The sequence below is a fragment of the Caloenas nicobarica genome, chromosome 3, assembly GCF_036013445.1.
Source record: "Caloenas nicobarica isolate bCalNic1 chromosome 3, bCalNic1.hap1, whole genome shotgun sequence".
Lineage (NCBI taxonomy): Eukaryota > Metazoa > Chordata > Aves > Columbiformes > Columbidae > Caloenas > Caloenas nicobarica.
In genome coordinates this window covers 40,935,407-40,957,609 of record NC_088247.1, presented here as the reverse complement: position 1 = coordinate 40,957,609, position 22,203 = coordinate 40,935,407, and the positions used below count along the sequence as shown (strand labels likewise).

The 22,203-nt window shown below is 36.3% G+C and overlaps 1 protein-coding gene across 6 annotated transcripts in view; it reads left to right on the top strand.

Annotated features, from left to right (window-relative positions):
• EPHA7 (EPH receptor A7) overlaps positions 1-22,203 on the top strand; it is a 164,073-nt gene that overhangs the window by 104,649 nt on the left and 37,221 nt on the right. For all 6 annotated transcript variants that reach the window (XM_065632632.1, XM_065632636.1, XM_065632631.1 and 3 more), the window contains exon 6: positions 18,950-19,074. In XM_065632632.1, the coding sequence (XP_065488704.1) occupies positions 18,950-19,074 (125 nt within the window). The remainder of the gene's footprint in view (positions 1-18,949; positions 19,075-22,203) is intronic.

Here is a 22,203-nt window from a genome sequence, read left to right as displayed (position 1 = left end):
TTTAACAAATGTTAATAAACAATACATTTTTTAAGTGGAATTAAGACTAAGAAAATTTATATCTTTAAATGAGAGAACCTATTTAAAATACATTAATTCTTGCTATGGTAGCACTTGGTTACTATAAAGCCTGTAGTGCAAAACTCAGACTTGCCTTCAGAAGGGCATATTGCCATTTCTTTGTCAGGGAAACATAATGTAATGATTTATCCTGTTATCACCATAATATTGGTGGATTTTGTTTGGTTTTGTGATATTTATTTTTGATGGGATTGAGTATGATAATTATCCCAGCAAATTCAATTCACTATTTCTCATAAGAGAATAAGAGAACATTAAAATGAAAAATTACAGTGTTTTCCCAAGAACACCTCTGTGTAATCAGAGATCTGTATCTAGCTCAAGAAAGAATATTATTCTCTCAGGATACAAGGATTCATTAATTGGCAAAAATCAATGTCTTAGCAATATAAAAGTCCAACAGCATTTATAAGTATGCTGCCATAAAGATGTGATAATTAGAGGGTCATCAGTATAACACTTTTTTGTTTCTTTTATGTCATTAACATACAAGTCATTTGTAGTATCAATTGTTTCTGGTGACCAGAATTATTTAACTGGTAAGCAGTTAAAGCAAAGCAGGTGTATTAGCTTCTATTCACAGGTGATGTTCCAATGAATCAGGCCAGAAAATAAATAAAGCAACCAAACAAAAAAGTGCCAGGTGATACAGCTTGAATGAAAGCCCACAGCAAAGCCTTCATTGTGCAGAGAGTTTCAGTTAAAAAGCCATATACTGATATACATAGGTGAGGTTGTTTTTTACCTTAGGGCTGTGAAAGAATGCAAATAGTAAAATAAACTTAGAAAGTTAAAAAGAAAGATGGAAACACTAAGTCAGTAAATAAAAGCATATGTCTAAGAGAGAAACAGTTTTGCAGAGTGCATTAAATAAACCATTGTTAAGGCTGGCAATTTCAAAAGAACTGCCTTGAAAAAACAAATCTTTTGAGAATTTGGGAAAAAAAGTGAAAAAATACATTTACGTTTTATTTAGAAGAAAACTGTGTTAGAATACTATGACAAAGGAGTCAGGAAGAAAAAGAATGAGGACAGAAATGAATTTCATTAAGATCTCTTTAATTCTAGTCATGTAATTTTCATTTTTAATTTATATCTGTGATTTAACACAAGGCTGGATGATTCCAGTGATTAAAAGACATAATTTGTTTTTCCAGCCTTTGGCAGCGTTCTGCTCTTGGGGCCTCTCTCTCAAGTGGTACACACCACCTACATTCCAGTCCCTTGGGGGATACAGGCTAGTGGTATAGATGCTATCTACTGGCTAGATGTAGGTATTGTTCCTAAACTGAGAGGGACAGAGAGGGGTACCATGTGCTATTTATTATTTTAAGGTGAATTTACCATTTGCAATTAAAAGGATGAAAGATAATCTTAGGATGTGAAAAAAAAGAGTCCAGTTTGGACAATCTCTGTTCACACATAGTTGTCTCTTAAATGAACTCCTCAGCACCGGTACATCCCTGTTTTACTTACATAACTTTTAATCATTTAAACATTTTCTGTAGTAAGTAAAAGTTAGGTAAGTTTCAGTTAAGTTACAGTTAAGTAAGTGTTTTCTGTGGTAATATTAGAAGAGACCTAGAAGTATAATTTCCTGAGGTTTCTCTCAAGTATATGTAAATCTGGGTCATGCCTCATACCCATTCTTTTGGTGGCTTGATATAGTCTTCCACATAATGCCTCTGTTTTGCTATATTTAAGAAGTTTGTCTTTTCCATGCTCTTTGATTCTTCTACAAAAGAGACATTTAAAAGTCTTTGTCCCAATTTCATATTGCAAGTTCTGTAGAATTTAGGTTTCATTAAGCTCTTCCATTTTGTTACTCAAAATCTACAAGCTTATTTTAAAACTTTGAGTGTATTTAAGTGCATGAAACATAACTTAAATGATAGTTGAGTCAATGCTAGAAACACTTTGTCCTTGTTTTTTACTTTTAAATGTAGACAAAATAAGACACGGTGGAATGGGCAGGAAGTCTATAGAGGAGAAAATTCAGATCAGTCTCATCAGGCATTCACAGCAAAGAGATAAAAGGATAAAAGATATATAGAAGGAAGGCTAACCTTTCTTTTTCTCTTGCCTGCTTTATTTTGGAAAGAGAAAGAGAGGCTTGCCCATGTTAACTTCCATTCAGAAAAAACTGTGGCTCTATCCAGGAAAAGCTGGTGCAGACCAAGGGGACATTTCTAAACCTCAGATTCATAAATTTGCTTCTCATACCAAATGATTCTCTTTCAAAGTCCCGATTCCTTTCAAAGGGACTTTGCTGTGGTGAAAAAGAAGGGAGATTTACTCTCAGCCCCAGAATGACTGGGTCAAAGGGTGCTGTTTAAGCAAAAATAGCATTTATGCAGAATGGCCACTATCTGGATAACCAGTAACAATCTAGAAATCTGTATCTAGAGCAAATGTAACACAGTTGATCCACCTTTCACTCTACTGATTAATAGCCTAATTAAGAGAGTAGTGTGTTCCATTTGTTGTAACCTGAGTGTTGCAGTTCCATGTTATAAAGTGCCAGTGATTAGATTGTTCTTCATTTCAGATTAAAAATAATACCACTGCATTTAAAAAAAAAGTGCTCCTGTCACCATTTTATTTTTATTTGTATTTTGTGCCTTTGAACTTTATTCTTTTAGATGTACCATTAAAAATTAGTCACCTGTTAATGTGCAGAAGGCTTTAGGTTCCTAGATGATTCTTTGAAAAGAACTAAAGAACACCTGCAATGTCTTAAGGTAATAACTGTCAAACTGTCAGAGGCAAAAGTAACAAGCAAAAATATTTGCAACAGAAGAAAGGAGAAGACAGCCGTTGGAAAAGGAAGCAAAATATATTTATAAAGCAGGTTGTAAAAGCGGTTAATGCTAAACATGTGATGTTTATGCCAATAGAATGAGTCAGATATGCTTCAAGTGAAATACTGTATTTTGAGCTGCCTAATGTCACCTGTGCCTGCAGGGACAGTTTGTTAACTCTCCATGAACGCACAGCCAGCTCTTCAAAGTAAGTTCCATTATGCAACTGTGGAGCTTTAGAGACATCCTCCCTTATTGATCTTGGTTTTGCATGATTCAAGTTGTTAAGAACAAGATAAAGTTCCTCTGATAAACATTGATTTTCTATAGGTAAGGAGAATTCCTTTAGTCTAACATTTTTATTGTCATTGCTTGTATCTATGCAGACAGCTTAACCTGCTTTGAGACTCTGGTAAGTCATTAAAATGCCTTTTTTTTTTTTTTTTTTTTTTAACTAAAGTTTCCTTTAAACTCCAGCCAACTGCTTGCATTCCTGACCTTCTGGAAGCACTGAGCCAGTATTCAAGACCAGTCATGGCACTTCACTTGCTTTTATACAGTCAGGAGTGGGACAGAATTTTTCCAGATTTTGCTTTCTTCATGTTAAAATCAATGAGGGAGATGCAGGCATCTGATTTCTCATAAAGAAAGCATTGACTGAAAAAACCTGCAACCGTTCCCTTCTGTCCTGGTTTTGGCTGGGATAGAGTTAATTTTCTTCCTAGAAGCTGGTATAGTGCTGTGTTTCAGATTTCATATGAGAATAACGTTCATAACACACTGATGTTTAGGTTGTTGCAAAGCAGTCAAGGACTTTGCAGCTTTTCTTTTCTGATTCTCTCCCACATCCACTGCAGGGGAGTCAGCGAGTGGCTGTGTGGTGCTTAGTTTCTGGCTGGTGACACATTGTCTCTTCCTTCTTATACCATATTCCCTGAGCTATGGACTATTATGAAAACTAAAGAAAAGGAGCAAATAGGATATTTTCACACTAATTTAATCCGTCTGTGTTCAAAACCACTGCAGATTTGGATTTTCTTTCTTGATTTTTTTTTTTTGGGGGGGGCGGAGGGGGTCGAGACCTAGCTTGTTATTAAATATGTATAAAATACATATACATATAAAAATATATCCTAAGTATTTTTATATACTGTACTGATGATCTATTTTTTTTTTTGTTGTTATTTTTTAATTCTTTTGCCAGAAGCTTACCACAGAGATCAAAAGTGTACCAGTATCACAGAATCACAGAATCACAGAATGGTAGGGATTGGAAGGGACCTCAAAAGACCATCTAGTCCAATCCCCCTGCCAGAGCAGGAACACCTAGGTGAGGTTACACAGGAAGGCATCCAGGCGGGTTTTGAATGTCTCCAGAGAAGGAGACTCCACAATCTCCCTGGGCAGCCTGTTCCAGTGTTCCGTCACCCTCACTGAGAAGAAGTTTCTTCTCAAATTTAAGTAGAACCTCTTGTGTTCCAGTTTGAACCCATTACCCCTTGTCCTATCATTGGTTGTCACCGAGAAGAGCCTGGCTCCATCCTCGTGACACTCACTCTTTATATATTTATAAACATTAATGAGGTCACCCCTCAGTCTCCTCTTGTCCAAACTAAAGAGACCCAGCTCCCTCAGCCTTTCTTCATAAGGGAGATGCTCCACTCCCTTAATCATCTTTGTTGCCCTGCGCTGGACTCTCTCCAGCAGTTCCCTGTCCTTCTTGAACTGAGGGGCCCAGAACTGGACACAATATTCCAGATGAGGTCTCACCAGGGCAGAGTAGAGGGGAAGGAGAACCTCTCTCGACCTACTAACCACCCCTCTTCTAATACGCCCCAGGATGCCATTGGCCTTCTTGGCCACAAGGGCACAGTGCTGGCTCGTGGTCATCCTGCTGTCCACCAGGACCCCCAGGTCCCTTTCCCCTACACTGCTCTCTAATAGGTCATTCCCCAACCTGTACTGGAACCTGGGGTTGTTCCTACTCAGATGCAAGACTCTGCACTTTCCCTTGCTATATTTCATTAAATTTTTCCCCGCCCAACTCTCCAACCTGTCCAGATCTCGCTGGATGGCAGCACAGCACTCTGGCATGTCAGCCACTCCTCCCAGCTTGGTGTCATCAGCAAACTTGCTGATAGTTTGCTGATAGTCCCTCATCCAAGTCATTGATGTATTGACCAGTATATGACCAGTATATGTGTATATGTATATGTATATGTGTGTATATGTATATGACCAGTATTGAATAATACTGGTCCCAGAACTGACCCTTGAGGCACTCCACTAGATACAGGCCTCCAACCAGACTTCGCCCCATTGACCATGACTCTCTGGCTTCTTTCCTTCAGCCAGTTCACAGTCCACCTCACTACCCGATTGTCCAGACCACAGTTCCTCAGTTTAGCTGTGAGGATGCTGTGGGAGACAGTGTCAAATGCTTTCCTGAAGTCAAGGTAGACCACATCCACCGCTCTGCCGTCATCTATCCAGCTCGTTATCTCGTCATAAAAGGCTATGAGGTTGGTTAAGCACGACTTCCCCTTGGTGAAGCCATGTTGACTACCCCTAATGACCCTCTTATCCTTGATATGCGTTGAGATGGCACCAAGGGTAAGTTGTTCCATCACTTTCCCAGGGATGGAGGTGAGGCTGACTGGTCAGTGACATTTGCTTTCCTCCAGTCCTCAGGCATCTCTCCCATTTCCCAAGACTTGGCAAAGATGATGGAGAGCGGTCCAGCAATGACTTCAGCCAGCTCCCTCAGCACCCGCAAGTGCATTCCATCTGGACTCATGGATTTGTGGATGTCCAGATTGCCTAATTGCTCCCTAACCCAAACCTTATCAACTAGTAGTACGTAGTATGTACTTAACATTGGAGTATGTAATCTGGATACACTGGCTGTACAGTAAAATGTAGGGTTCAAGGACAGGTTTGGCTGATCCTGTAACTTCAGTCCATGTTCATTTACTGAAGACATATATATGGTTGTTGTGCTGTAGGTCAGCTGGCTAGCTGATTGCATGTTACACCTCACAAACCTGCATTACTCACAGTCCTAATTTACCAGATATATATCTACATATCTTTTACGTAAGTGTGTCTCACAGAATACAATCTTGTGGAAATTAATTGCAGAAACTCAAAACTCTGTTTGTATCTGTGGGATGAGAATGGTTTCTAGGGATCCTAGAGAAAAGTTAATGACTGCAGCAGAAAGGTGGGTAGGTGGTAGACTCCATCTGCCAAACTTTTCTGTGTATCACATATCAACACAAATTTTAAGCTCTGTGTAAACCAGGCTGCTTAAAGGACATGCCTCATTTGCCTCTTGAAGAGTGGCTGATGCTTCTGAAGTCACTCAGAGGGGACTCCTGCCTCCCTAGCTCAGTCCCTGAGCTGTGCCAGATAAGATGGCCTCTCTGGAGGCCTTTAAGGGCACCCCCTTTCCTTCATTAAATTTCTTCTTGGGAGAGTTTTTTCATTAGGTGACTAACATGTAGACTCAAAAGTTTAAATTAGGGAGGCTAGTTCCCAGCTATGGGTAATCAATTGATACGAATACCAGCATCTCTGTATTTTTATCACAGAAAACAAATATTAGAGTAGCCTTTTAAAACTGAATAATAATAAAATAATAAAAAAATCTTCAAACCCTATGAAAGACGTAGCATGAAAAAAGAGTCCTACCGGGCAAGTGGTGTTTGTTCCATCTCAGGCCATACCTGGAGCAACAAAATCTGTTGGGTGTTCTATTCCTAAAATCAGCTTACAATCATGTCCGTTTGAAGGTATCTATCCTGTTTAATCTGCACGCATACTGCATATATGAAGCTCTGATTGGTTCCTGTGGGATACAGATGTTATTATAAAAGTGCCTTGAGTCTTTATATTATCTGACTTTATATGCACATTTCGTAAACCTTTAATTTAGTGTGGATTAGAGAAATTACAAGGTTAAAAAAAGAAAACCCCTTCAAGTAGAGATTTAAAATAAAATAAGCCCTTATCATTGCCAGCTTTATTTTATGATTAATTCAACCAGTGTTGGCTATTCAGAACAAAGGGGGACATTTTATTTTGCCTTTTTTATTATCCCTGAGCATGTGTGTAGCACAGCTTTGATTAGTTAAGTAAGCTCTCTACTATTGCACCTTCTTCAGTGGGGCTCTCTTAAAGAACTGTAGAAACTCATATATAGGTAATGAGTAGATTAAATGTTTTTATCATTGAATGATCATGAGAGGAGTTTCTAAGTGTTTTAGTATATCTGTCTTCAGCAGTGCTGAAACTATATTAATTAAGGAAACAAGCTATAGACATTCATGATTCTGATGTATATCCATCTTAATATGTGTATTATAATACATTCATGAGTGTAAATACACTGGATCTTTTTCACATGAATAAGGTGATAGACTGATATGCAGAGGATATAGTCCTATTTCTGTTTCTGTTTACACACTGTGCAACCTTGCACATTCTGGTATTTAATACACTATTGGTCCAAATGATGTCATATTGTTCAGCTAATCTAAATATGAACCATATTGTACACTGTACTCACTCATGTAAATTGAGTTGCTTTACTGGTGATGTGCCTGGGAATCACTAAATTTATGTCTTTTGATGTTGGTGGTGAATACAACTTTTGTGCTATATATACATGTAGGGAGCAGTAATTTCTACTGTAGAGTTGGAGCTTCTCTTAGAAAAACAGTAATTGAAAAATGATCTACAAAGTCTGGGTAGGAAAATAGTAATTTTCTTTAAAACACAGGATAGTGCTGTGGTTGTGACTCAAGTTTAATTTATTTTGTGACATTCCAGTTTTACTGTATTTTTGCTGTATCCTTTACAACCTGGAAGGACCCATAAGATGTATAGACACAATTTTTCATAGTTTTATTTAAAAGGACAGTGTATGTTGCATGCAGTCTGAAACAGAGACCAACCCTGCACTCTCCCAATACATTCACTATGACTGAGGAAATGGAGAATCAGACCTAAGTTTATTTTTTAAGATAAATAAAACCATAATCAACTCTACAAGGATGCTTATGCAATTTTGCTTATTTTTCCAATATATTGATTAATTCTGCAATAAGACAGAACAGCTTTGTATTTGTTTTTTGTTGTCGTTGTTTTGTTTGTTTGTTTGTTTTTATGCTTAACCTTGACTAAACATTGCATGGTTTTCTATTACTGCAAAGAGCCCCATTTTTATCTCCTTCATCCTGGATATTGATTAAAGTTCAACATCCAGGATGAAAGGAGTCAGTGCAGTCGCTACTTATTCACACCATTAAAAACTGAGAGATAATCAGACCCAGAAGCTGCTGTTCTGGTTTGGGTTTGGTTTTTTTGTTGTTGTTTTTCTTATAAAAATGTTAGTTCACATTTCAATTCTATTTAGGAATATTTTCAGCATTAAATTGATTCTGTACAATTGTGAAGGTGGAGTTACGTAAGCAGTCAGAGTATTTGGCTAGCAGCTTGCTAAAATACTTCTAAGCTTGTCAAGAATTAGAGCTATATGATTATATATAGAAACCTGGATCCTACAAGATATGATGAGAGGTAAGTCAGAGCAGACTCCAGACTAATTACCTTAATGATCAAGGAATACACTTCTTTAAATTCACAAGGAAAACTTATGAGATAAGAAGAAATTCTAGATAGTGTGTGAGGAAGATGGAGTTTACCTCACCTAAGAAGTACGTAAATGTCAATTTTATTTGGTGTACCTGTTGGTCATCTGTTTCTCCTAAAATCAGTGCCTAAATTCACTATGTCATCAGTGGATATTTTCAGAGGCCTTAAATAGAAGATGTTTTCAAAGTTATAGGTCTTAGTTTAAACAAGCAGGATCTCTTTCTGGATCTTTCCAGTTCACTTACCTTTCTGTCACAGGGAGCAAAGCTATTTGGAGGAACTTAAGCACTTAATTTAGGAGAGCTGTAGTTGCCTAAAGGGTAGGTGCCCCCAGGTGCCTAAGTTAGATTGTTTGGATCCCATCCAGATCTATTTCTGAAATAGAAGAGTAAAAAGCCATATCTGTGAAATTGGAAAAGAAATTTTTTTTTTTTTTTTTAAAAAAGTTGTAACTAACTAATGATGTAGCTACGTTGCATGATCAGTTGTGGTAATTATATTTTTAATTACTTTACCCTTAGGACCTGATTCTGATCTTATTTCCATTGGTATAAAGCAAGGATCACTTAGATGAAATCAATGCAGCTAAACTAAAATATAATTGATGAGAGGTCAGAATTGAGCCCTAAATGGTATGCTAAAAGTGGAACTAATCAGAAAGCTAAATGGGTTTATAATTTGTGCAATTGACATTTTCGTAATCTAAATCTCCAAGAAGTTAACCTTTGGGTATAGATCTTGGGTTTCCCTTCGAGCCTCATAGCATTCAGGGAAGTGAGACCACTAGAAAGTCTGTAAAAAGATGGTGATTCTTTACAGCTTTTAAAACCACGTAGTAAATTCTTTCATTAAGTGATTCATGTCTTTCCAGTTTAAGACGTTTCTGAATCAGACAAGTCTTTGTGCAAAATTTTGCGGTGAACAGAACGTGGAGAAGCATTGAACCATAGCATGTTCTCAAATAACAAAAAAATCTCCCTCAAATCAAATGTTATTTTAAGTAGTAAGGAGATTTTGGGAACCAATATCTACTCAAAGTCAGGAATATTTAAGGTATTTCAAAAATTCTGTTTAGAATTTAGTGTTTGTGTAATAGATGGTAGGGATACATTTTTTAAAAATCATGCCAATTTATCATATATAGTTGCGTAAGTCCTAGAAATGTGTTATTCCTGTTTCAAGTTTTAATATTATTGATTACAAAAAAAGAGAAAATATAAAGAAACTGAAGATATTTTCATACAAATTTTGTGTATTTTATTATTAAGAAAATATGTGCATTACCTCTAAAGTAATTATTGCTGCTCAGTAGGCAGGTGTTGATTTATACTGCATATTCAGACCAATCAACTGGCTTCACTTTATGAAATATGTTCCCCCTAAGATAAGGGGTTCTCCTCTGCTTTTGTTTGACAGAATTTTTTTAACAACTCATGCATACTTCCAAAATTATTTCATTTGGGACAATCAGCAGTGTGACAAGTTCTTTTTCCAGTTGGCAGAATGTATGTGAATTTTTATACTTCAAGGGAAATTTTGAATATTGTATTTGTGTCAGTGGCGGTTCTCCACAGTGGTGACCTCACTCTGGTCAGTGAAACTGCTGCTTTCCACAAGCCCTGACCAAGGAAGCCGTGGACTGACTGCTGTGCCTGACCTTCTTCTCATGAGCATGATTTTCACTCCTGCACATAGTCACTAACTTCAGGCTTGTTACTTCTGATACTTATCACTGTAGCAGAGATTCCCAGATGGATATTTATGTATCTCCTTAAATTCTACAGATTTAGTGCCCTTTGGGGGCAGAAGTACAGGTTCATAACATGAAAAAAAAATGCAGGCCATTTTTTCAAGGAATTCTTCCTGTGTTCCCTGCGAATACCACCCATGCTGCTTCAGAAATATGTCTGTCGTTAGCAGTGCCATTATAATGCATTTCACAGGAATTTGGAAGGCTGGAACAGAAGTTGCTTGCATTTTAGGAATGTTAGTAGAGCAGTATTTTTTCCCCACTGAACAATTATGTCTTTGAAAGCATCGGTTTGATCAAACCTTTGGCGCATTGATAATTATTGTTTTGTACTGATATCTTTATAGAATATTTATATGCTTCTCTGTTAATATTTGATCAACTGTTTTTCTTTTTTATTTTTTTGGCATGGCACTATGTTTCCAGATTTTGGTTGGCTATGTCTGAAACAAAATGCTTTGTTATGGGGCTGGAATTCATTCAGTTGTCTCTTGGGCATCATACACTAAATAAACATAATCATACCAGTCTGCAGGCCTCCAAAGCCACTGTTCTAATCACCTCATACCCGCCAGCAAAAGCAACTTTTAGAGAAGTCAAACTAGGGTGGCAATATTAGCTATACAGTAGCAATAAGAATGTGTCAAGGTGGTTTTGGATTTTTTTTTCCCCATACGTAGCATCCTTGAAGCTGATATCTTTTTGTGACTGAATAGATGACAGCATGAAATTCAATTACAGCAGACAGTCTCAGTCATTACACCTGTCTGCTTCCAGAGGAACGTGTTTGTAAATTGTGCTTTATCCTTCTGTTCCCTAAAACCTGTGTCTGTAATTGACACTTGCCAGCAGAGATGGCTGGAGACAGAAGGAGAACATAATGTGTCTGAGTAGGTCACCAGGGAAAAGCATATCCTCATCTTTGGAGAGCTTTGTGGTGTTTTGTTTTCTTTAATGAAGAATAATACCTATGTGTCCAGGATTTACTGCAAGGCTGGTGGCAGATGTTTCTGTTAAAAAAAAAAAAAAAGTTATGAAAGATGAATTGCAAAAGAAGGCATGACAAAAGAAAAACCTAATTAACATAGAAATATTTCTTCTGCAAAAGAAAACAAATGCTTCAGGAGAACAAAAGCCCCTCTCTGTTATTTGTAAGGCTGGTTTGTTACTCTAACACATTTGTTAGAATCGGGTTTGTGCCTGACATGTCAAAACTTATTCACAAAGCAAGAGTTGTGGATACCATGGGAGTGAATGTTGTCACTTGTTACGCAACTCAGCATCCGTTCAGCACTGATTGATGCCCAAGTTGCCAGTTTTGGAAGAAATGGCATACAGACATGACAATAATATTTGTTCCAAATGTCAGGCAGGAGAAACAGGGGACTTCATAGAATGGGTCTAGATGTAGACTCTGACCAGAAAAAAAAATCCACAAAACATGATAGACGCACTGTCAGCCCTGATCTTTCTAAATTGTTTCATTTCTTTCTGGTAAGTTCTTTTTCTTTTTATCAGTTTCCCTCCTCAGAATTCTGCCAGAATAGACAGTATATGAAACTGATAAAGCTGATGACTTTTGAGCTTGATGAAGGAATTACCAAACCATTAAGTATTTTAAATGCATCAGATATATAAAAGATACGGACGATTAGTAAATTGCTACATTTTTTGTAAGAATGCTATTTGAGCATAAGTTTTCTTAAAACTTTGTTAACGATATTAGGGGAGATCAGAATGTATTTGTTGTTTTTACTAATTTTTTTTACTTACATTTATTAATTGATTTGTAAAAGTATTCAAGTAACTACTGCTTCTGTTCCTCTCTGTAGATCAGCAGGTAATTTGAGTTTCTCAACCACAAAAACAGTGGCAGAAAATGAAATGGAGTAATGCAGTCAAGTATTACTTGGCTATATTGCCAGTTACCATGTACTCAAGACATCCCCAAGTGGCCCAAAGAGCCATGTGTGCCTCTGCTCGTGACTTATAGAGCATTGTAGGCACACTGTGCTGTATTTATGAGCCGGAAAGTAAAGTGTGTCAGAGAGGAAGTTAAAATGGCTTCTCTGTAGGATATTGTTAGTGTAAAATATCTGATTTATTTGGGTCTCTTTTTGAATGCTGCAGCTTGTAAACACAGTGGGGAATTTCTCTGTCATTGATCCAAAGCAATGGGTACTAATGGCATAATACAGTGGTACTCAATAACCTTTTATCATGGGCTGCTTTGTCATGTGGAGACTTAACTGAGGGGACAGAAATACATCGTAACAAAAAAGGAAGTCTTATGAATTTCCATCTATCTATTTAAGAATGTGCAGTTTAAAGCCACCTGTTTTCTTTTCTGGGAGGTTTTTTTTGTTGTTTTTGTTGTTTGTTTGTTTTTTGGGGGTTTTATGACTCTCATTAAAAATAATATGAAAATTATTGTGCATATCAGTGTAAACATGAAGATAAATGCAGGCCCTTTTTCTGAAGAATTCAACAGACAAGTTGTGGCAGATCTCTATCATGGCTTGAGTAGCACTGCCATGTTACAGTGCTCTAATATATTTTTTTTTTCCCCCACACAAAGCTTTTTCATATTTATGGGAAACTGAATGAACAAATAAGGGAAATGTCTACACAGTAAAGTCTTAAAATTTGCCCAGTACCTGCAAACCCTTGTCAAGGTACTTGCTTCAGACCAGCATAAAAACCAGCGTGGTGCCACATGCTGATCCCAGGCCCCTGACAGGGGTAGCTGCAATCCCTCCAGGTGTCATATTTAGTAATGTCAGCCATTCTGATGCCTAAGTTTCCCTTTAGAGCAAACCAGAGCATGGTGTGAGGCCAGGTTGTGACTTCGTTTACACACTTTCTCTTGGGAGCAAATTAGTACACAAACCAGTGCAGAAGGGTGCCACTTGGGTAATATCAGTGCAGCATTGTTAATAAAGTATCGTGAGCTTTGTATTTTCTTCCTGAACAACCATTTAAGAGCTAACAACAGTATAATTTTCCGTTACTATTTCCATATATGTATACATGGGTTCATTTTGCATCTGTTGTTGGTAAAATGCCAGATTCCAGTCTCACTTAAAATAGATGTAGAGTCAAAGCAACTCTGTTATATAAAGATTTCTGCCAGGAAAGAAGAGAGCGAAGACACTTTTAAAAAAAGAAATAGGTTATAACCGTTGGGATAGCGATATCTCCATTTTTCCATGGTTTGCATCTGTTAGCAACGTCCCCTTCAGGCTGAATACCCAAAACACCCCCCAACTGCTCTAAAACATGGTTGCAGAAAAACGATGTTAATGCTTCATGTAATGTAAAACTTACATTGGACCCTGAGATACAATTTTGCAGGGATATAAAAATTGATCTTTTTGCTGCTGTATGGAAAGCCAGTGGTTTTGAGTGACTGCTGCGTATCTTCATGATATGAAAAGAAAGAGGTCAAAAGCCAAGACTTTTTGTCCTTTAGGAAGTGCTGTAAGGGTCCATTCTATGAAAACAAGAGTGTTAGTGCTGATTTCAGCAAGTACAAGGTGAAGCTCAGGTTGTCTTAAGCACATTATTGCTGTTATAAAATAAAGAAGCATAAAAAATAGTTAAGGAAGGCTGATAGCCCATTCATTCATTAGTCTTTGTATAACAAGTGACGAAACTGGAGTTGCAAACATAGATTTTGTAGCATTTGTTGCTAAGGAGTTTGGTCTTGTGTTAGGGAGCATTTACTCATGTTCGTTTCTGAAACATTCTGCATGATGTGGGACTGAGGGATTGAAACCCTTATTTCTGAGGATTTTTAGTGGTTTGTTTTATGCACATTTACTACTAAACACCTGGAATGCTTCTGCTAGAGAGACTTTTTAAAAAGTATCAAATTGAAGGTCTCCAGGACTAATGTTGTTGATGGAATTGAGACATATTCAAGGTGCAGAACTTTAAGAAATATCAGAGAGATGGCTAGGTATGTTTCTTTTGCTGAGTTATCTTTTTTCCAATAAAAAAGTGTTATAGTTGATTTTGTGCTAGCAATTGGTTCATTATGCCTATTTCCTCTTATATGTGAACATCCATCTTCATGTTTTCATTTTTCAGTTTTTATTGGTTTGGTTTAGTATTGTATTTTATTTTGGTTTGTGGTTTTGTTTGGTTTGTTGGGGTTTTGTTTGTTTGCTTGTTTCTGATATAAAGTGTAAAAAAGATTTAATTTTGCATATATCTTTGTCTTTTGGGAAGTACACTGTGGATCAAGGGAAACGTTAGGCATAAGAATCAGAATAGCTACACATAGAGATTAAAGGCATGAGAAATTTTATGTTATAACCCTTTCAGAGGACTCTGGACTAAAACCAATGCCTTCCAAAACAATCAGTACAGTTTTCTGTATATAAATATTTGCACACGTTAATAACATACCATATGTTTGGCTTAGCAGTATAGATGTAACACATCAGTCTACCAGATGCAATATTCTCTCTGGAGTAGAATATTTATTTGGAATATCCTGCTCTTTTTGACACCTCAGTTTTAACTTTTTCTATAACTTGATCTGAAAATGATGACCAGCGTGAAATCTATATAACTTGAAGGCTTTATCAGTAAAGCCCAGCAGAGTTATATTTCTCTGTGGCTGTGATGTTGAAACCTGGTGAAAAATCAATTTTTCCTTTTGTTGAATGGTATATATGAATCATTTAAAAAAGGTGAATGAGTGTGCTGAGTGCCTGTCATTCTCTAAGTACTTTCTTATGCAGCTTGTGTAGGTACATCTGCCTGTTAGCCCTAAGAGGCTGTGTGTGTTTGATGCATTGGATGTTGTGTCAGCAGGAAAGAGAAAAAGAAGAGATGAAGTATATCAGAAAGAAAGTTGATAGCAAATGGTGTTTTGAACAGCCTGTATCCCCTAGTGTAATACATTATGGAAATAATGATTCCAACAAGTGATGCTTCTTTGTAACCTGAAGTGATGCAGTAGGGATTATGCATGCTCAAGTCATTCAAGACTGAGTACTTAGTTACCTAGAAATACTGTAAGAAGTGTCTTCACCATGAGTGGCTTTGTTATAGATGCAATGGCAAGAGCTAGATTACTAAATGAAAAAAACCAAAACCAAAACAAAACACGAAAACCTGAATCAGCTATTATTATTAATAATATTATTCTTTAAATTATGTTTTTAATAGAGTTATCTTTTTTGTGGTTTAATAACATATATTATCTTGTGTTTAGGGATGAATTGAATGCTTTAACTCATTTTCAAGATTGCTCAAACATAGTTGTTTCAAAACCATAAATAGTTTGTTAACTAATTAACAAGGGTAGGCAATGAGAAATGGGCTAAAGGTTTAAAATGAGGTGTCAGGAAGCCAGAACAAATAAAACACGAATGCAAAACAGTCTGTAAGAAAGGCACAGAGAGAATACAGAGGAAATTATTATACTAGAATAAAGAACAATATGCTTCTGACCTGTACGGGCTCATTAAGCAGAGATCAAGAAATGCAACCCAAAAGGCAGGACAAAGACAGCATATACATCTAGCCTCTAACGTCAATAGATTGGCTTATGTGGTTGCTCTAGTTTACAGTGATTTTCTTGCAGTAACAATAGGCCAGTGTACCTTGCCAGAGAAGGATACTCTGACTTCAACCGATTTGGTGATTCCCTTCTTCCCCCAACAAATATGGAGACAAAATAAGCTTAGGTAACTTACTGCGTTTTGGGAATATCATGTGTTATGGGAATTACACACAACTTAATCATCTTCAGAGCTACCAACATATAGAGCCTGCAGGGCTGGACTTTCTCTTCTTCCTTGTGTGGTTCTTCTACCAATGAAAAGCAGCACAACATTTTAGTTGTGGGGGGGTGGAAGGGGGCAGAACCCAAAACACAACCCTCCCCTCCAAAAAACAAAACCAAACAACTAAAACCAAATGCCAAACCAGCTTTTAATCTGACCATTCTTGAATGAAAGGGATATTAATTGACAGATTATTTATTATTGAGTGCATTTATTTAAGAGTTTTGAATACTGTCTTGCAATGCCGATTAAGCACTAAGATTTTGTTTTGAAAATTCCTTTGGAATGGAATATGCCTGTTGGTGGTGTACTTTGTACAGATGTTAAGTAGGAATCTCACATAGTGTATTTCACTTCCCCGATTAAAATCTTCTGCCTTCTCTGTTCCTCCTTCTCTGCATTGCTGTTCCTTCCCCACATACACAGAGAGAGTTAACTAATACCAGAGGAAGCAAGTTCATTTTGCTTCACTGCTTAAAAAAAATGAATGCTATGACCAACGGAATGAAAAAATTTGATAAGCTAAAACAAAAGGCAGCAAATGTTGAGAACAAACTCCAGTGACCTAGGTAACATAATTTTTTTTTTTTTCATGATGAGTATGAACATTAACGATTTTAGGCATCTAAAATGTAAAATTAGCAATTTGAAAACATTTATCTGGATGAGATAGAACATTATACATGAAACATAATGACCTCTGAAATTCAGCCAGGATGCTGTGCTACTCATTTAGACAAAGAAGACAACTAGTTAAAAAAGGCAAAGAAAACTAGACAGAGTAAATTAGTTTGCTGCATTCCAGACTCTTAGCTACGAAAAAGAATATATTTCACTAATTAGAGAGTGAAAGTTCTCTAAGCTTTTAGAAAGAGAATGCAGGAAAAGCGAAAGAGAGAGATCCTGGCTTTGGAATGGTGTATCAACTTGTGGTGTTTGCATGATACAATGTTGTTATTTTATCAGTTGGGCAGCCTATGTTAGGGGGTCTTCAACTCTGATCATATTTATCCTATACAACATAATACTTCATAATGAAAATTATCATGCATGGCTTCAATCCTTAATCCTTCAATCCTTAATTAATCCTCTAATGAAATGTACATAAATTTAGTCTAAAAACCTACATGAATATGTGTTATAATAAAAAAGTTAGAAACTTCACAATTAAAATAAGAAGTTAACAATCAAATGTTAAGTTTTTTTAGAGAATTATTGTGTCAATTGTGCTATATATCTTTTTAGTTTTCATTATATTTTTATCCTTAATGCTACAGGAGTGTGCATTCTATGTATTTTATTTCTATGTTATTTAAATTAAATAAAGTGTACACTAAAGAATATTGAGGTGAGAGTTATTCTAATTAGACTCAAGGGGAATGGTAAAAGAGAAAGTGCAGTTCACCTGCTTGTTGCATGGGATAGGAGTCCTGTTGTTTTTCTGAAGGCTGTACATCATTTTACCTAGTGAAAGCTTTATATACAGTTCTGAAATGAGGTTGTTCTTTTTTTACCTAGAAAAATATTTAAATTTTTCAGAATTTTTGTTTGAACAGTCAAGTGTAGAATCAGTACTAGATTATACACTTGAAAATATATAAATAAATTTATCTCGAATTTTCTTTTCCTGTGTCTGAATCTGCTCTCTGAATATGGCCAAGTTCCTGTACAGATGAGTGTCATTTTACTTTTAACTGTAGGGGGCTGAGGATCAAGTCCTCTCTTTATCTTTTGCATGAGCACTGTTACACCCTTGAATTATTTGCATTGAATTGAAAGAGAACAAGATCAAGTTCTGCACGGCTCCAATGCAATAGCTGGGTTTTTTTTAAAGAGCTAGGTTTTAAAAGGACTTTTGTACTACATTCGTAGAGGCAGTATGTATGTTTGAGGAAAAGTGTGATATTAGACCTCCTTTACAACCACGCGTCACCAGAAATTCTGCCATCCTTCTTTTTCGATAAACATGAGATAAACCGATAAAGCACGTTACTTTTTCAGTCGCTCACATTTTATTAAATTATCTCTTAAACATTTTTAAATGAGAGTCAGTGGCTCTGTAGTGATTGTACATTGTTGACTTTCTTTAATTTCAAAAGGTGCTTGTTTGTTGGTGATGTTTATTAGGAAACTCTGTGTATGTGTGCACACGTGTGAGTATGCATATAGGTATGTCTCTGTAGAGTGAGGTGGAGGAAGACATTGACCCCTTTATTTCATAAGATCTACTTCTTCAGTTGTCTCACACTTTCAGAAAAACCCAAGACCAAATATAGAAGCTTGAGCTCTAAAGGGATAATGTCCTGGAAAGTTTAAACTAAAGAAAAAGAGGGGGTTTAGTCTCTTAACAAAGTTGTTTTTATCACCAAGTCATGCCATAATCAGATAGTGCAACAGGTTATTTTTTTAAGCAGAATTGGAATAAGTTATATGAAATCATCCTAAAATGTGATTTTGTTTCCAAAACATTATTTTTCTTTTTACGCGCATTTCAGAAATAAATGCAATAAATATTTAGACTCTTAATTTACTACACATCAATCTAAAAATCTACCTTGCTATCTTAATCAGAATTAATTTGCTTAATTGTTATTCCTATCCCATCAATCTCAGTTTTGCACTAACTTGAATAATGCTACTTTTTGCTGTCTGCACTTTAATTTGATTTCCATTATAAGTTTATGAACAGTAATAGGGTCCTGCTTGAATATTCATTAGCTTTGAATTGTGAGCTGTGAAAAAGTGCTTTCTTTTACCTTAATGAAAGTGGCTCAGCATGGGGCGGATCAGTAATGACATTTGATTTTAGGCATCCAACAAATTTGCTTTTTATTTATTGACACATCTTGTCCAAACAGCTCCCTCGCAAGTTAGTGGAGTAATGAAAGAGCGAGTGCTGCAAAGGAGCGTGGAGCTTTCCTGGCAGGAACCAGAACATCCCAATGGAGTCATTACTGAATATGAAATCAAGTATTATGAGAAAGTAAGTGCTAAGATTATCTGTAATGTATGACAATGTGCTGTTTGCTTTGTTTTGGCTTGCTATGTTGTGGAACAATGTTAAAGCCATCAGCTATCAACTATCCTGTCTCTTCAAAGTCACAGTGATTTTGCTTGTTTTTAATAACTAGTGAATCCTTGCAATTATTATTGTTATCGTATGTCCCATATATTGTATTTTGGTATCCTAAAAATGAAATATCCACTTGAAATCTGCCTTTTTTCCCACTTTTTTATTGTTGAGTTGGACTTGGATATTTTACCATGATATTTGTCATTTTCCTGTCTCTTCTACATTGTATATAAAGCTTGTTTCATTTCCTTCTATGTCACTGTAATTCCAGTCTTGAGATAATCTATGAAATACAACACTTTGACTGCATTTGGTATTTCCTTATGAGCTGGGCCACTTCGACTTGATGTCTGAAAATTTCCAAAGCACTCCCTACAGTTTCAGCTGATAAATATTCCTTCTTTATCCTTTTAAATAGTCCCAGCATTGTGAGATTTATTTTTCACTTGTTCTCTCAACACGACAATGAATTGAGGGCTGCTTTTCAATAGCAGATGAAGTGATCTCTGTTTCTGGTAGAGTGAAATTGCAATCTTATTGATGTCAGTCGGAGTTTTGCCATTCATTTCAGTATGTCTAGGGCTTCATTCGTGATAACTTTGAAGTACTCCAGAATAAAAGCGTTCCGACAAGCATATAAGTAGGGCCACATGTAACTGTAAGCTGGATGAAAGCAGAGAGAAGGCAGGTTGTGCAGCTATGTGTTTGTCATGGGACCCAGACTAAGTGTGGCTCCTCCAGATTCCCTGGGGAACTTATTGTAGCACATAACATATTCCTAATTTTTATAAAACAATCTGGGGTGAAAAAGAAAGAATCAAAATGCAAAGAACTGAACAGAGGAGCTCCTTTGTGATCACTTGTGAAGATATTTCATCTCTGCAAACAAGGTAATATCACCTCTATATCAAGAAGACCATCTCTGCTTACCGGGTAACATAGAATCAGGTAAATTCAGACCAGATTTTCAAAGCTGAATTGTACATATACTTATCAAAAGATCTTTATATGATTTGAGAGGGGAATAAAATATTTATTTGTCTCAGTTTAGGTTATTCATTTTAATGACGCTTATTATAAAATTTACCAGATATGTACAGATAGCTAAACAATTATTTTAAGGGAATTGTAATAATTTTAATGGTAATTTTTGTCCCTCAAGCATGTGTGTGTGCACACACACAAATAAAGTCTATACATTTAAAAAAAAAAAGTTTGCTTAATAACAAAGGCAAAAATGTTCTTCCCACACCCTGCCCTCCACCCCCCCAAAAAAAGAACCAAAAAAACCAACCAAATTAAAAAAAACTCAACCAAAAAACCTTAAAAAAAACCAAACTACAAACAAAAAAACTTGTTTGGTTGGTTGTTGTTTGGTTTTATTTTTGTTTTTTAACATGCAGATTAATTTCCAATCTGTTACAATAAAGTAAATAGGTAATGAAAAATTACAGAAAAATGTTCAAGATAGTAGATATTTCATAAAAGGACAACTTTTAGAATGTGACTTTATTCTATTTTTCCTGTATATTCATGTGACTTTACATAAGCAGCAGAATTTCTTTGCTAGTTTCCTATGTTTGCAAAGAGAACAACTAACCTTAAACTTGTTTATGGAAGGAAACCTACCAGCACTATACTTGTTAAAGTGAAATTAGTAAAAGAGAATAAGAAGCTCATCCTACAGTCACAGCTAAACTAAACTATGTACCTTTTAATTTGGGGAGAGAATTTCAACACAAATACTTAAATGCTTGCCTTCCTTCCAAAATAATGCTATTCAGCTTGAAAATTGCTTCATAAGCTTCTTGCTTAGAATGAGAGAGGCAGTTTAAGTGTTGGTCCATTAATTTAAAAGAAAAAAATCTGAACTTTCAGGTTGTTTTAGAGCCGAATTAAATCAAACATTTTTGTGGTTCTGAAGTATTCTGATAAGTGTTTTCTTCACCTCTCACTTCTGGCTACGGCTAGAATGGAAACTTCCTGAAATCTCCCTAGTAAGCCTGTCCTGTGAGATTTCTAGCACAGGTTTTTTATTTCTTTGTTATTTATTTTGAATGCAAGAACTGTTGGAAATTCAAATAAGCTCCATTTATGCATCAAAACCGAAACTCTGAAATTCCACTGTGGCTTACAGTCCCAAACCTGACTGTTTACGGTTTCCTTGCACTTGTTTCTCATCTCTCAAGCATTCTTGTTCTTTCTCACGTACCAACACACATTCCACCATGGTCCTCACTTACAGATGATTTAAACCGTCCTGGAGAAGATACACAAAATTTTTGCTAGCCAAGCCAGCAGGCTTATTCAAATGACAGACTGGACAAGACCCAGGAGACGCCATGACTGAATCTCAGAAAATAATCTTATATGTTGTATTTAACCCTGTATTTCAGCAAAAGCCTTTGCTGCTCTACTGTCTGCGAAGGGGAAGGTTCTCTATAATTTTTAGCTGGTGAAGTGCTATTGAAATGAGTTACAGATTTATTTCTTCCCTCTGTATCTGTCTTGTTATCACTGCCTCGTTCGGCTCATGCTTCTCCAGTCATGCGTTGCATTCAAATGGTTGGTTAATTCATCTCTTCTGCTCTTCAGATCAGGGTTGCATCTGCCACCAAAAATCAACAGGGCTGCACATATCTGTGCTGAAAGATAATCTGGATCAGTAAATGTGATGAATAAGTAGACCATTTTGAATACTGTAATGATCTGCGATACAGCTTTTCTAGTATTTGAGAGTGAGTTATTGCTCATAGGTTTTGTATTCTTACTTCTTCAGTTTTGGATGGTGTCATACTGAGCTTCTTTCCCTAGGTTCTCCTTGATGCCATAGAGTTAAAACCTGAAAAAAGACTAAAAGCCAGAGAAAAAAAAAAAAAACTAAGTGAAAACTGACTTAAGTACCTCAGAATTTTGTGCAATATCCAGCCATTTATACATTGACATTACTGTACATTTTAAAGGTATTGGAAGGTAACAAGGCAAGGTGTTATGACCATGAAAAATACAGATTTCCCTGTCCTTGAACTGTTCAGACCC